At 40.5% G+C, this 16,247-nt stretch overlaps 1 protein-coding gene across 3 annotated transcripts in view; it reads right to left on the minus strand.

The window, feature by feature from the left end:
- GDA (guanine deaminase) overlaps positions 1-16,247 on the minus strand; it is a 58,356-nt gene that overhangs the window by 32,148 nt on the left and 9,961 nt on the right. For all 3 annotated transcript variants that reach the window (XM_073345145.1, XM_073345143.1, XM_073345146.1), the window contains exons 2-5: positions 13,385-13,473; positions 11,720-11,891; positions 10,329-10,416; positions 12-117 (exon numbers count right to left, since the gene is read on the minus strand). In XM_073345145.1, coding sequence (XP_073201246.1) covers positions 12-117; positions 10,329-10,416; positions 11,720-11,891; positions 13,385-13,473 — 455 coding nt within the window. The remainder of the gene's footprint in view (positions 1-11; positions 118-10,328; positions 10,417-11,719; positions 11,892-13,384; positions 13,474-16,247) is intronic.

Consider the following 16,247-nt stretch of genomic DNA (forward strand, 5'->3'; position numbering starts at 1 on the left):
AATCATTTTACCTTTCTGTCTCCTTGACAGATTCATCAGTGCTTTCCTTGTATTCTGGAACAAATTCATTGAGATCCATGCAAACTTTGCCAACAAATGCTCGCTGACCAAATTTATCTGTGAAATGTATAACAGAATAAAACTCAAAATCAGTTGTTTTCCAAACAAACTGCTAGCAAGATCTGCACTTAAAACCAGAGTAACAAATTCTGGCCCAGATAACTTCATTTAAGAGTGAACAGTGCCCATGTTCTTTTCTTCATCTTTAGACTGAGACTTTTTAGCCTAAAAGGAAAATATTTTGATAAAGTAATGAGCAACAGAGATTTAAATGGAAACTCTGAACATTACCTTAGTACTCGCTACTGAAAACATTATAAATAAGGGCTAGATTGTGCCAGTTACACAGAGTCCAGAGTGCAAAACTGCTGAAGGAAGAGCACTGGCAGGCAGACTGCCTCCCAGAATTCCCCAACCCACACAAGGATCATGCATGCCACCACACCCTTTTGTGGCTTGCAGCCTGCTCCTTCCTGTATGTCATCTGCCTGCACAGGTCAGTTGGAGGTCACAGCCTACCTTCCTGTCCCTTTTGGGCAGTGCTTAATTTGTAATGAAAGAGATGCTGGGGCTCAAGCAATTTTTTTACATTCATAACTGGTGCAGCAAGCCCAGAGGTGCCACGGCTAGGAATTGCCAAGCCTAGAGGTACCGGGTTCAGCCCTGGCAAAAATTAAGCATTGCTTTTGGGGCACTGTGCATCCATTAGGAATTGGGGAATGACTGTAATCCTGCCTGGATTTTCCATGGGCCACACCAGGGTGGTTGAAAGAGTCGTCTTTGTCTTCCCCCCCACTGCTGCACACTTCCAAAAGAGCCAGGCAGAATCTAGTCATTAGTGAATACGCTGTTGCTGTCTTCATAGGCATGTGGCAATTCTCCAAAGAGGGTCATATTATTGGAGGTTAACGTACCCCCCCATCCATATTACACATCATTTGAAAGCTTATTTTATGTACATTTAAAAGAGGTATAATGTGGAACTGTCCAGCTGTGCTGTAGGCCTGTAGGTGAAGTGAAACAATGGTACCCAGAATGAGAGCGTGACATTTTTGCAGTTCCAGAAACACTGCAGCATGACTATGACTACAGTTTTTCTGTTTAAATTAAACACCAGATTAAGGTGTTAAAATTATAGGTCAAAGATACCAAATGACAATAGATTAAAAGATCTTTTTGGGTTTTTGCATGGGCAAGAGTTGTTGTTGTTGTTTGCCAGAAACGATGAAGTTGTTTGGCATCTGCAATATGCAATTTTGCAATATACTAATACAGTGGTTCTCAACTTATTTATTACTGGGGGCCCGGAACTCAGACCCCACCACGCAGGCTGGCCTGTAGCACACAGCTGAGCTGGGTCACAGCTGTGTGCTAATTGGGCCACATGCAGCCTGCGGGTTGAGAACCACAGTATTAGCATGAAATGTTTTCACATCATATATTCTTAATTGTCAAAGTACCTCACAGTGATTATAATAGTTTTCTATATTTTCAGTTGATACTTTCTGACCAGATCAGTCTCATACTGAAGGTTGTGTACCCATAGCAGTAGATTGTGCTCCGACAGTTTGTACTGCATAGTGGGTAGATATAGATGTATGTGAATTACTAATGCAATGCTTCCATTTGTAAGTTTTTGTACATATAATGTAGCATCTAGTCTGCCTAATAAAAGGTTTTAAACTCTAATTGCCTAGGCATACAAGACTAGCCTTTGAAATATTCTAAAAAATTAGCTTTTTAGTTCAATGACACTTATGCACAGTTCAGTATTCGTATTAGAGATGACAATACACAGCTTCAGTCAAAGTGCTCACTAATCAAAAATGACCATTTTGATACTGACATAAAAATGTAAGAATGGCCATACTGGGTCAAACTAATGGTCCATCTACCCAGTACTCTGTCTTCCGAGAGTGTCAAATATCAGACACTTTAGAGGGAATGAATAGAACAGAGCAATTATCAAATGATCCACATTCCCTGTTATCTAGTCCCAGCATCTGGCTGGCAGAGGCTTAGGAACGCTGACAGCATGGGGTTGCATCTCTGACCATCATGGCTAATAGCCACTGATGTACTGTATCCTCAATTAACTTATCTAAATCTTTTTTGAATACAGTTATAGTTTTGGACTTTACAACATCATCCAGCAATGAGTTCCACAGATTGACTGTGCATTGTGTGAAGAAGTATTTCCTTTTGTTTGTTTTAAACCTGCTACCTGTTAATTTCAATAGGTGATCCCTGGTTCCTATGTTATGTGAAGGGGTAAATAACGCTTCCTTATTCACTTTTTCCACATCCTTAATGATTTAATAGACCTCTATCATGTCCCCCCTTTGTCGACTCTTTCCCAAGCTGAACAGTCCCAGTCTTTTTCATCTCTCCTCATACAGAAGCTGTTCCATACCCTTAATCATTTTTGTTGCCCTTCTTTGCAACTTTTCGATTTCTAATATATCTTTTTTTGAGATGGGCTGACCAGAACTGCACACAATATTTAAGGTGTGGGCATAACATGAATTTATATAGTATCATTATGATATTTTCTGTCTTATTATCTATCCCTTTCCTAATGGTTCCTAACATTCTGTTAGCTTTTTTGTCTGCTGCTGCACATTGAGCAGATGTTTTCAGAGAATTATCCATAATGATTCCAAGATCTTTCTTTAGTGGTAACAGCCAATTTTGACCCAATTATGTATGTATAGTTGTGATTATATTTTCCAATGTGCATTACTTTGCATTTATCAACATTGAATTTCATCTGCCATTTTGTTGCCCAGTCACCCAGTGTAGTGAGATCCCTTTGTAGTCTGCTTTGGATTTAACTATTTTGACTAATTTTGTATCATCTGCAAATTTTGCCACCTCACTGTTGACCTTTTTTTTCCAGATCATTTGTGAATATGTTGAGCAGCACTGGTCCTAGTACAGACCCGGGGGGGACATCACTATTTACCTCTCTCCATTCTGAAAACTGACCATTTATTCCTATCCTTTTGGTTCTTGTCTTTTAACTAGTTTCTGATCAAGGACAAGATCATCCCTCTTATCCCTTGACAGCTTAGTTCGCTTAAGAGCCTTTGGTGAGGGACTTTGTCAAAGGCTTTCTGAAAGTCCAAGTACACTGTATCCACTGAATCACCCTTGCCCATGTGTTTTTGACCCTCTCAAAGAATTCTAGTAGATTGGTGAGGCATGATTTTCCCTTTACAAAAGCCATGTTGACTCTTTGTCAACAAATCATGTTACTGATGTCTGATAATTCTGTACTTTATTATAATTTCAACTAATTTGTCTAGTACTGAAGTTAGGTTTACTGGCCTGTAATTGCCAGGATCACCTCTGGAGCCTTTTTCAAAAACTGGCATCACATTAGCGATCCTCCAGTCATCTGGCACAGAAGCCGATTTAAATGATAGATTACATATCACACTCAAATATGAAATTGCATGACTACTGAGTTCTGTAGCGAGGAAGTGTGGCCTCCCTCACAGGCAGAAGTGGAGGGGACACCACAAGCCACCTGGTGCGTGGAACGAGGAGGGCCATGCCCTACATGCTAGAAGCAGAGGGATAGGACAGGAAGGGGAAATATAAAAGGCCAGCCCAGCCCAGCCACTCAGTCTGGAGGGAGCTGCCAAAGGAGACAGATGCATCTTCCCCGCTGCTGGAGTCAGAAGTCAGGGAGAACTGCTGCTGCCGCCATGAGGACCAGTCTGACCTTCCAGAGAGCCCTGTCACTCCCAATACTGAAGAGCTACTACCACTACCCTTGACAGAATATCTTGAGGAGACTGAGGGGGAGAATAGGAAGCAGCCCAAGGGAGCCAGACTACCATCTGGCTATGGTGATGCCAGAAACATGGTCCGCGTGTTTCAGGTGGATTCCCGGCTGACCCAGTTGCAGATCACTCTTCCACTGTTAGGGCCCTGAGCTGGGATACGGTGGAGTTAGGTGGGCCCGCATCCCCACTACTATCCCACCCCTAGGGTGGCAGTAATCCCCCTCCTTAGCCCAAGATGCCTGTGCTCCTCGAGCGTCCCTACTGGAGCCCCAGCAACGGTGCTTGCCGTCGTACTTGAGCCCCACAGACTGTGTTTGGTGCTCACTCCTGCTGGAGCCCCACTTAAAGGCGGGGTGAATAAACTGCTACAGCTCTGCCTGACTGCAGGCCACAGCCCAGCCTGTTTACAGCCCTGCCCTGCTTGAAGGCCAGGCCCCCTTGAAAATCAGTAATTCTCACCTTTTTTTCTTTGCTTGGAAAAGACGCTAGCAGACTAAGGAGGAGGCGTAGCCTCTGTCAGAGGCAGAAGCGGAGGGACAGCCACGCCAGCTTACAAGTTCCTTCAGAACTCTTGGGTAAATACCATCTGTTCATAGTGACTTATTACTGTAAATCAATTTGTTCCAAAATATCCTCAATTGACACCTCAGTCTGGGACAATTTCTCAGATTTGTCACCTAAAAAGAATGGCTCAGGTGTGGAATCTCCTTCACATCCTCTGCAGTAAAGACTGGTGCAAAGAATTCATTTAGCTTCTCCTCAAAAGCCTTGTCTTCCTTGAGTGCTCCTTTAGCACCTCGATCATCCAACGGCCCCAGTGATTGTTTGGCAGGCTTCCTGCTTTTGCTGTACTTAAAATTGTTTTTGCTGTTTGTTTTTTAATCTCTGGCTAGTTGCTGTTCAAATTCTTTTTTGGTCTGTGTACTTACCACTTTTACATTTGACTTGCTAGAGTTTATGCTCCTTTTCCTATTTCCTCAGTAGGATTTGATTTCCAATTTTTAAAGGATGCCTTTTTGCCTCTAGCTGCCTCTTTTACTCTGTTTACCCATAGTGGCATTGTTTTGGTTCTCTATTTTTTTAATTTAATTCAAGTCTCTATTATGGTGTTTATAAAAAGTTTCCATGCAGCTTGCAGGCATTTCACTCTTGTGACTGTTCCTTTTAATTTCCATTTAACTAGCTTCCTCATTTTGGTGTAGTTCCCCTTTCTGAAATTAAATGCTATCGTGTAGGGTTTCTTTGGTTTTCCCCCCTCCTCAAGAAAGATGTTACATTTAATTATTGTATGGTCACCTGTTGCTGAGCGGTTCAGCTATATTCACCTCTGAACCAGATCCTGTGCTCCTCATAGGACTAAATCAAGAACTGCCTCTCCCCCCTTGTATGTTCCATGACTGTTGCTCCCCCAAGAAGCAGTCATAATGGGGTCTGGAAACTTTGTTTCTGCATCCTAATGTGAGGTGACGTGCGCAGTCAATAGAAGGATAATTGAAATCCCCCTTATTATTGAGTTTTCTATTTTTATAGCCACTCTTATCTCCCGGAGCATTTTACCATCACGGTCAGATGGTCTGCAGTATACTCCTACTACTATACTCTTATTATTCAAGCTTGGGATTTCTAACCATAGAGATTCTATGGTATAGTTTGATTCATAGAGATCTAACTTAGCACAAATCTCTATGCTTGTATAAAAAGAAGAATAGTGGTGGTGGTGGTAATGCTACCAATATACTTTGGGAATTCTACCTCCACAAGGAATTACAGTCTATGAAGACACACAGGATACAAGCCCCTTAAAAGCCTAGATCAAAGAGAAAAGATTCCCCTTAAACTCTGGAAAAATGTGTTTTTCAAGAAAATCAAAACAGTGAAAAACTGTCAAAAGCCACCAGTGCTGGATAGAATTCTGACAGGAGAAACCAGGAGACATGAATTGTATTGGCAGCTACTGAATGAGTTTTCTAGTTTAGATGCTGCATCATCAAGACTTTGTCACAGGGGCTGCTTTCAGAAATACACAAGTAGTTTGTATTTGGCACATGTCAGAATTGAACCACTGAGGGGAGGAAACAGACTCTGAATCTGATCAGAGAGCATCACGTTCATCTGCTTCATGGCCACCAGAGCAAGCACATCCTCCAGCAATTGATCCTGTTGCATTGTTTGCTTGAAAAAAACAGACATAAACGCCATAAAATTGAAACACTTGAGAGAGCAATCTGAGGGAGGTAGCACTTCAAAGAGGAGATGATATGTTCTGCAGAATATCTATGGAAGACTTGTTTGCTAAGGATGCAGTTTATCACTCAGTGGTTTTCTTCCTACTTAAGTAAAATGAATCTTAAAGCAAAATCATCTAATTACACTGCAACAATAATCACCTTATGGCACTGAATTTATCAGCTAATGACAGACGTACATAAGATCATTGTCTAACTATAAGGTGGTTCTTCTGTCTATGCTACAACAAAGATATATAAAGCCCTACTTTCCTCAGACAACAGTAACTCCGTGAAAACAGCAGAGGGAGACAGTGCCAGACAGGATCTAAGTTTGGATATAAGAAATAACAGGTGAATGGTAGGTGCCCTGTGCTTCTATGGAAAAAGTTTCTAAACATGGCATCCAACAAGCAGTCACTTGTAAAATTCCTCTGAATATTTAGTTCAAAAATGCACCTGAGAGTGTAGGAGCACATCCAACCCAAACACTTCTCTTTGTTGGAGGCTTTTCCAATGGTAAAGTAACAAAGTCCATCACTACTAGAGATGCTGAAGAAGCCCAAGACTTGTACAGTACTCAACAGGCAGTGGACACAAGGATGATTCTGCATGCTATATGTTCCAATATGGCTTTTGGGTCTCTTGGTGTCAAAGGGACCATAGTGATTATTAGGTCACCTGACACAGATGGTTTAGTGCTTCCAGGTCACTACTTTCCAAAAATGGAACACATAGATAACATGTGTATTGATCCAGGCACCATTACCAGCACAATTGACAAGCATCACTTCATACTTGTGCATGCAATTTGTGACACATTCACTCCTGATTTCTGCAACAGACTTCCTGCAGTACACTTCTCCATCATCCCTATTTGGTATTGGGGGGGTGGGCAGGGAATTGTGTTTAATGTCAAAATGAAAGGAGCTTACTGCTTCTGAGATCTTGCCAAATCGGGTCAGAGTGATGGACAAGCTGCACTTTCTGTAGTGAGGAAGTAGGTAGTGGTGACTACAGCAAGAAAGAAAAGGAGCTCCACAGGGACCTGAATTGCTTGCGCCTCAATGTAGCTGCCAAAAAGGACAAGTCACTGGCCAAACTCCCACCACATGAGGACAAAAAATTATCTTGGCAAATACCAAATATGGTAGCCACAGTTCTGGTTCTGTCCTTTTGTATTTACAGTTTGTTTTTGCAGCCATGATCACTATTAAAGCAGATCTTGCTCAAATCCCAACCCAAATGGCCCTTCCTAACCATTAAAAAACTCACGATTTCCATGAGGCAGATGGCACTCTAAGGGCTTGTATACACGTGAAATGCTACAGCAGCACCACTATAGTGTCTCACTGTAGACACTACCTACACTGAGGGGAGGGGTTCTCCCCTCCGTGTAAGTAATCCATCGTCCGAAGAGGCAGTAGCTAGGTTAACAGAATTCTTCCATCAACCTCACGCCATCTACACTTGGGGTTAGATCAGCTTACCTACGCTACTCAGGGGTGTGGATTTTTCAAGTCCCTGACTGACACAGTAATGTCAACTTACTTGTCTAGTGTAGATCCGACCTAAGTCAGCAAAATCATCTTGGACTCCCACTGGTCTGTTTCCATCCAGTCTTTGCCTGTTTAGACCCCAGTTCAGGAAAGGATTTAAACATGTGGTTAAGTCCATCCCTATTCAGCATAGCACTTAATCAAAGACTAAACTTCAGGCAGCTGCTTAAGTCCCATTGAAGTCAATAGAAGGTAATCATGTGCCTAAATGTAGCATGTGCTTAAATGCTGTGCTGAATAGGGATGGCCTGATCTCTGCTGAATTAGGGCCTTAGATTGTAAACTCTTAGGAGCAAAAGACATGTCTCTGTGTGTGTCTTGTACAGCACTGAAAACGGTGTTGGTGCTTATCAAGTAATAATGAGATCAAGAAAACCCTCTACATCATTGTCATTTTGAGCACTTACATTTTCACAGAGTAATACCATACAAATCCTATATTTCGTTTAATATATAGTTTGTGATGTAAAAGTAAATGTAGCATCTGCATCCTCAAACAAGACCGTATTTAAACATCTCTAAAAAGGTCAGCCATAACAGGGCATATGACTTGTTATATACCTTGAGTCATTTTCAATTAAAAATGAAACAAGAGCGTTCATAACTGGGTTGAAGTCTATGCCCCTTTTTTGAGGGGCACTCAAACTTAAGATTTCACAAAATAATGAATAATCAGATAAGACTGTGGGTCACATGAGTCTCTTGTTTTACTCCACTGTCTTATCTTTGACATTGCTCCTGGAAAATTATATTAATCCTTTAATCCAGGCCAAATAGCTACACATATTGAAAAAGGGATGTTGGACATTGATATGCAAAAATGAGCATACAATTGTGTGCTGATATTTGCGTGTGCAATTACCATAAATGCACATATAAACAGGGCATTTGTACAGATGACTCGCCAGTTAGGGCCTGATTCACCAAAGTTTAACATATACAGTTTCACACTTGGTTACCAAAATTTTGTTGGCTCACATTATTTTGCTCCATTTGCATGGGATCTCTACTTATGCAAAATTAATGGTAATGGCCCCTTTCACTCATTCCACTAGGAATATGTTCATCATGGTCACAAAAGTTCACATGCTTAATGTTCCTAGGTGTTAAGGAAAGAGCCAAGAGTATATTCCACATTTATTGCATGCAAACTATATCAGAACAAATCTATCATGCTGTCTAAAGTGTTCAATTCATACAAAGTCATTACTCTGATTTGTTTTGAACTGGAACTGAGGCTGAATTTTGTCCTTATGAAAAAAGAAGACTAACACCACCACAGGATTTGCACGTCATCATATGGGCAAGTGTTATACAAAAGTGTCTGCCCAAAAACATTTCAGTCATGGGCCTTTAGAGCACAGAGAATCAGTTCTACGTTTGATTTACACATTCACATAACATTTACAAATGAAAACCAGTTTAGATTTTGTTTGCATGTGCAAAAGCACAGCTGTAACTTCAGAAGTCAGCCTGAAGGCACACTGAAAATGTGCTTCTGCACAATAAGCCACCTCACAGGAAAAAATATGAAAACATTACAAAAACAAGGAAGTAAAATATTTATTCAGACCATTGGAATTTGTAAACTTGTATTTCAGTAATTGCAGTCAGGTAAATAGTTCTCCTTTGCCCCAGCTGAGGTTTCCCCAACACTGGGCATCCTGGTGGCAGACATATGCACTGACCAGTGCCTCCTGTGCATGGGAGCTCCTTAGCCAAGAGGCTAAGTACACCAAGGCCAGTACACCAAGAGACATAACTGACCATTCTCACTTGGTGGAGGAGGGAGTGAAGATCCCAGCAAAGCCCCTCTCCCCGCTAAGCCAAGGGAAAGAATCAAGATCCTGCCTCAGCTCCCCTTCCCCAGGCCTAGTTGCAGGGGAGGGAAAAATCCTTGTGCACCTCTCACTTACTCCCTTTCTCAGGATTGATGACTCCAACTATTCAAAAATCATGAGTACAGTCTAAACCCGCCCACGAGATTGTTTTAAAGCTAGTCAATATTTTTAACCCAATGAGACTTAAACAAATATTTGGTTCTTTTTTTTCCTGTCTTCAGGTTTCTTAGCCTTCAGGGTTTATTCGTGTCAAGTTTTCTCCACAAGCAGAAGGGCTAGAAACTTACTTTTTAAAAATGAAAGCTGAGATTCTCACAAAAATCACTTGATTTTGGAAACTGAGGATTTAAGAAAGATTCCAAGTTATCGCAAGCCATGCAATAACATAGTGGGAGCTGACAACATTGCTTTCCCTGTGGATTGGAGAGAAGAGCTTGGTGCAGCTCCCTCTCTCCAGATTTGAGGCGTGAGTGAAGATCTTGGCACTGACCCCCACCCCAATGCCTGAGTGGGATAGGAAGCAAAGATATCGGCCGTTTCTCCTGCCGTTTAGGCATAGGATCTTCCAGTACCCAAGCAGCAACAGAGCAGGAGCAGCAGAGCCACATAAAGAGATGAGTGATGTACTAGTTGATTTGGGAGCTACAATTGTTTACTGGGACATGGGGTGGCACTGGTGGTAATTAATGGAGCAGAGGGTAAATGGGAGTCAATGAGTGGGAGAGGGATTGAACAATTGAGCAAGGATAGTTGGATTTCAGGGAGAGAATAAATAGAGGGGCAGATTCTTAACTGGTGTAAATCAGCATAGCTGCATTGATTTGAACAAACTCACTCTTACGTTCTTACCTATAATTTCAGCAAGTAGCAAAGAAGCAGCTGTGTGAATTGTTGCAAAGTAGCATGCTGTAGTCGTGCCATTCTTTAGCGTTCTTCTCTATAAAAAGAATTCAGTTTTGAGCTGTATGAAAAAAAAGTGTCACATTGCCAAAATGACAGAACATGCAATCAGTGGTTTTAATCTGCAAGATGGCTCTACAGAATTTTGCACTGACTTGGACTGAAAGAGAAGTGAGGAGCAAAAAAATACTAATTTTATAGCCAATTCTTATTAATGTATTTAAAGGGAAAACTACGGCTGATATACTTATCAGTTCAAAACCGTAACAGTTCCCTTCATCCCACAATGTGTCCTTTCCCTCGATGGTAAACTGCAAGAAGACTATAAACATCTGCTTCAGGGAGTAGGTATCTCTTAAGGAAACTGCAGTGAGGTGATGCTACTCTCTACTCTCTACTCAAGAAACCAATGTGTGATGCTGACAATACACTACCTAATCTTTCATCTTTGGGTCAGATCATAGAGAAACCATATCCAGGTATAGTCTCCCTGAAGTAGATGTTGATAGTCTCCTTTGGCTTGGGGTTGTGCAGCAGTCACTGGCTTTACTTGTGTTGATTGCATTTTAAATTTTGGCAAAGGTGCCTGGAGCCTAGGATAGGTGATATATATGTTAATTGCTGCCTATCATGTGATAAAATGAGTTCTGATGTAAGCAACTAGGCAAAAAGACATATATACATTATGGATAATTTGAGTGAATTTATACTTAGTCTTAACTGAGAAGTTCACAACTATTTCATATTAATTTTATGGACTTTTACAACTGTTGAAGTAGGAACTATCTTGGTGATGCACATTATAATAAAGGGCTATCTAGATTCTTATATTGGTCCCCATCACAGTAGCATCTTACTTTTTAGCAAAGTACACATTTAATAAAGGTGAGACAACATTGTCAATTAAATGCTGTTTTACTGAGAAACACAAATTGACAAAGTCCACAAAGCTGGTATTTTCAAGTAACAGACTTGTGCAATAAGTTAAACTGTAATATGAATGAAAAAAGTTAGTGGAACTACATCATAGTTATACTTGTACTAGATTGCTAAACTTGAACCAACCTTGCAAGCCACTAAAACCCTAAAAAACAGAAGCTAAGAACTTTGCTGAATTCACACAGCTCTAATCACACTCCTAGACATCAGAATTAGAAAGGGATAATCTTGAACAATGACAATATTCCCAATTTATTTAGTTCCTATTTTTCATAATATAAATTTTAATATACTTCCTTATTATTTTTTTTAGTTGTACTGTCAGCTTCTGAAAGCTGATATAGTTCATTAATGTGCACTTTACCTTATAATAGTATGCAGAAGACACTTGCTGTACTTACTACAACTCTGGTGTATACTTCTTCAGCAAAATCATTATCTTTGTATTTGGCTTCTGTTGGAAATGTATATGCGTTTAACCATTCCAAAAGAGGTAGATCTATTCTTGATCCAGCAAATGCATACTGAGGTGCATGGATATGAGTATCAACCATTCCTGGCATGAAGAATTCACTGTTTAAAAAAAAAAAACATAGTAGTTTGGGTTTTTAAATAATTGCTCTTAAAGAATAACTTTTATGTTTTTGTTTTGTACAACATGCTTGTGTGATGGCCCCCAGCATGAGTGGTCTGCAGGGTTTGAACCCCAGATCTTCAGCATACAAAGTACAAATGTCTACTAAGGAAGTAAATCCTTTTACTGTGTGCAGCATCAAGTACTCCAGGATGCTGCCTTGAGTCACCACAACTACCCCTCTGAGTGGATTTCCAGCACCAGAAGCCCTGGGTCATGGGCTCCGCCAGGAATTAAAAGTAAATATGATGTCAAATATTTTTAAAAACATAGAAAATAATAATTTTCCCCTCTTGTAGTCTCACAAAACTCTTATTCTCATACTCTGAAGTTATTTTCTTGGAAACTAATTTCTATGGCTATAAATATTTCTTCCAAATGTGATGAGATGTCTAAAAAAATGCATTTGGCAATGGAGCTGAGTGAATCGTCCATAATAACGTATTTGCTGAATTTTACTTTTTTCTGTTTATGAAATGATAAACAAACCATGAAAGTCTCAGATGTATTTGTTCAAAATTATTCACAAATTTCTTTATGAGTTTTCCTGTATGAAGTTTGTGCATTGTTAATTAAGAACATTTTATATTCAAACTTTTGAAATTTGCTCCATAAGTCACATGCTACAGTTTCTGCCCCCTGATTGGGTGACCTATGTAACTAACCTACACAGCATGTATTTTGAATATTACAATTAAGTATACAACTCAAAATTCACATTTGCCAAATATTCAGGCATTTTTGTTTCAAATTTGCTTCTTGTTACTATTTTGATAATAAATATTGACAATTTGAATGTTCTCAAAGCACAAACACAAGAATTGTAAGTATGGTTGAATCAAAATTCATTTTTGAATTTGGATTAATATTGGCAGAATTTTGTTTGTATGTGTTGTTTGCTCAACTGTTCAATAGTGTGAAATGTACAAATGTGTCATATTTTGAAATCTATGCCTCAGTCTTATCAGACAGGTAGGTAACGCAAACAGAGATCATGCTAACTGACAGCTCAGACAGAATTTTAAAGTGAAGTGCTACCCCAATTTATTAACTCAGCCATGGAGTTTTCCGCCTGCTGCCAACAAAATGGACAACAGAATGTAAATTTACACCTCTAAAAAAGATAGAGAATATTGTTTACAGTGATGCAAAAAGAATAGGTTATTTGTCAAGCCTAAATAAGGCTTTACAATCTGAGAGTTATGAATCAGGTAGCACAATTCACTCATTGCTAAACTCCCAACTCATGGAATGAAAAAAGCGTATTCATGGTCCACATTTAGGGCCCAATCCACAATTCCTTGCACAGGCAAAACCACAAAGGACAGAATGGAGTCTGGATCCATAAGTGCAAATACATATATAATACTTCAGTCATCCAGGGAACAAATTGAAACCAAAATGACTAAATGAACTTAAATACAATACCTACTGATTACTAAGCTCTCTTATATCAGATGCTTTGAAGCCCCACTTCTTAGCTAGTTGCTCTTGCTGATCTGCTTGCTCTAAAAACACAATCTAAGGAGAAAAACAAAATAGTTAAATGTTTTAATATTGCATTTAAATATATACACAACATTAACATCACATGACGACAAAATAGTAATCATTTCACATCATCTGATTTTAAGTGCATACTTCTTTACAGCACAAATGGACTTGTATTAAAACACATTCTACCTCATTTCCCAGGTCTGACTTTGAAATGCCTATTCACGGTCCTAAGCAAACCAACCCACGAAACTAAGGAAACCAACCCACCTTGTACCTGTAACTTCCTATGGGAAGTGAATCCAGGCACTATATACACTCAATAACAAGTCCACCACTATGTGATTGGCATAGTTCCAGCATCTACCTTCACACTTCATAACAGCTGGTGTACAACAATTCTGCTAGTAGTACTGGCTTTCCCAGGTACAGCTCTATGGATCTGTTTTAGTGGCTGCACTGTTCAATCTCTATATCAGCAACACTGCAGTCACATCATCCTGTAAATTCATCTAGGCAGATTATATTGTGTTAGCAACGCAAGCATCCTCTCTGAAGGCCACAGAGAAGGTTACGAAAAATGACTTCCAGACACTGGAGATGTATTTCAAAGCTTGGCAACTGAAACCCTTCGAAAACACTCATCTCTGCCTTCCACTTGAACAACTACGAGGCCAACGTGCCGTCAAAAGTGGACTTTTCTAGTCTGCCTTTATTGCATGACCACAATCCATGGTACCTTGGAGTTACCATCGATCGGATGCCAAGCTATTGCCAATACCTTGACACCACCAAAAAGAAGGGTTAACATCATTCAGAAGCTTGCTAACATCCTGGGAATGTGATGCCTGTGTTGGGATGGTGCCAAATTGGTATGGCCATACTGAATGAATGGTTTGAGTATAACTTGGCATGACTTAAACATGGGTGAATGGTTGCAGAGGATCCTGGGAGCAGGTTCCCTTTAAGCAGAAGCAAATTTGATAAAGAACTGGCAAAGTCTGCATGTACGATCGATATCGAACCTATTGGTTGGCAAATATGGGCCCATGCAAAAGTAAATATCACATGTATAAAGTTCCAGCGTGGAGCGCAGGTCAACCTCGTTATAATGACCATACAGCAAGGACACCATGCAGAAAGCCAGAGCGAATGATTGATAAGTGTGTAAATGTGGGGTGATCTTCATTCGGTACCACCCTCCCCATCCCCTTCTAAAACACTAATTAGGTAAACTTAGTCACCACACGCCCACAGAGAATGCTTTTAAGGCATGAAACTCCTTTGAGGAAAAAGAGTGTAAGAATGAAGCAAAGTAAATTACTGTGGTTGGTATTCCTTAATTGACATTTGAAGCAGCAACGCTGCTAGACAGAGAAGCCAGAACTCTGCTCCGTGAGCTCAAGTAGGACTGTGAACCAGAGGGGTCTCAAGGCAAGCAAGGCCTTGCTTCGAGGGAATCCGAGACAGACCAGAGGTCTGAGAAGAACAGACCAGGAGGGAAGAAGCCATCTATGAAATTGGAAATCACCTTCTCTGTTTGCCAAGCAGGAACTGCGTGAGGCTAGCGCAGGGTCTGTTTCTGTATGTTTGTGAAAGAGAGACTTGTTAAGAGAAATGTATTGCTCTTAATGTATAGCTCTTTATGTCTAACATAGGAGTTATGTGCTTCATATAACCCTTTACTGCTTGTGTAATTCCTTCTCAATGAACTGCTGTGTATTGAAGATAATTACTGTGGACCTTTTTCACTGGTATGACAGTAATCTGCTCCACCGGCAGCCCATAAAGATCCATTTCAGGGGTAGTAGCGCCCTCTGTTGTCAACAGCATGCAGACTTTGAATGTCAGTACAAGCCCTTGTTTTGTCACCGGTGGAGTACTGCACACCAGTTTGGTGCAACAGCTCCCCCACCATTCTCGTTAACACTGAAATCAATGCCATGCTCAGGATTGTTAGCAGCTCTCTCAAATCAACGCCAACACCATGTCTACCAGTTATGGCAGGCATCATGCCTGCCAACATCAGGCAAGATGCTGCTGTGGTCCAGGAGCACAATAGGATCCTGGCCGCTTGGGACTGCCGATACAACAAGATCTCAATTTGCTGCTACTCTCCCGATCCAAATCCAGGAAGCCTTTCTGGATCCATGCATCACCACTACAGGCCAACCAAAAGGATGCCAGCACTCACTGGCTTGAATTGTGGGCCACTTGTGATGTCCCAAACAAAGACTTGGTTGAAGATCCAACAAAAGAAGTCGCAGGATTCTGCCTTCCCTGTAGGAAGGGGCCTGCACTAAACTGCATTCAGGCTATGCAAGGAAGGTGTGGATATTTCCTCCACAAATACAAAATCCAAAAACCACCAAATTGTAACTGTGGTGAAGTACAAATCATGCAACACATCCCAGACAACTGCCTCATTCACACTTACAGTGGTGGTACAAAGGGGATCCACCTAGCTACCCCAGAAGCATTAGAATGCCTTTGAAATCTTAAAATTCAATTATAATCCCAGGCCATTGCTTTTCAAATGCCATACGAAAGAAGAGGCAGCTCTACGGTGGCCTTACTGGAACTCACTTTTACAGTATCCAGCAACATAAGGGTCAAAAGAATTGCCTAGCATAAATATAAGGGAATAAACTATAATGCTATAAGCAACTTTATACTGGCATAACTGCATCCATACTAGGTGTAAATATTAACTATTCTAATTTCTAAACACATATAGTTATAGTGGTACAAAAACTGTACATTGATCAGTCCTTAGACAAGATTTAACAACTGATGTAACA

The sequence above is a fragment of the Lepidochelys kempii genome, chromosome 5, assembly GCF_965140265.1.
Source record: "Lepidochelys kempii isolate rLepKem1 chromosome 5, rLepKem1.hap2, whole genome shotgun sequence".
In the NCBI taxonomy this organism is placed as follows: domain Eukaryota; kingdom Metazoa; phylum Chordata; order Testudines; family Cheloniidae; genus Lepidochelys; species Lepidochelys kempii.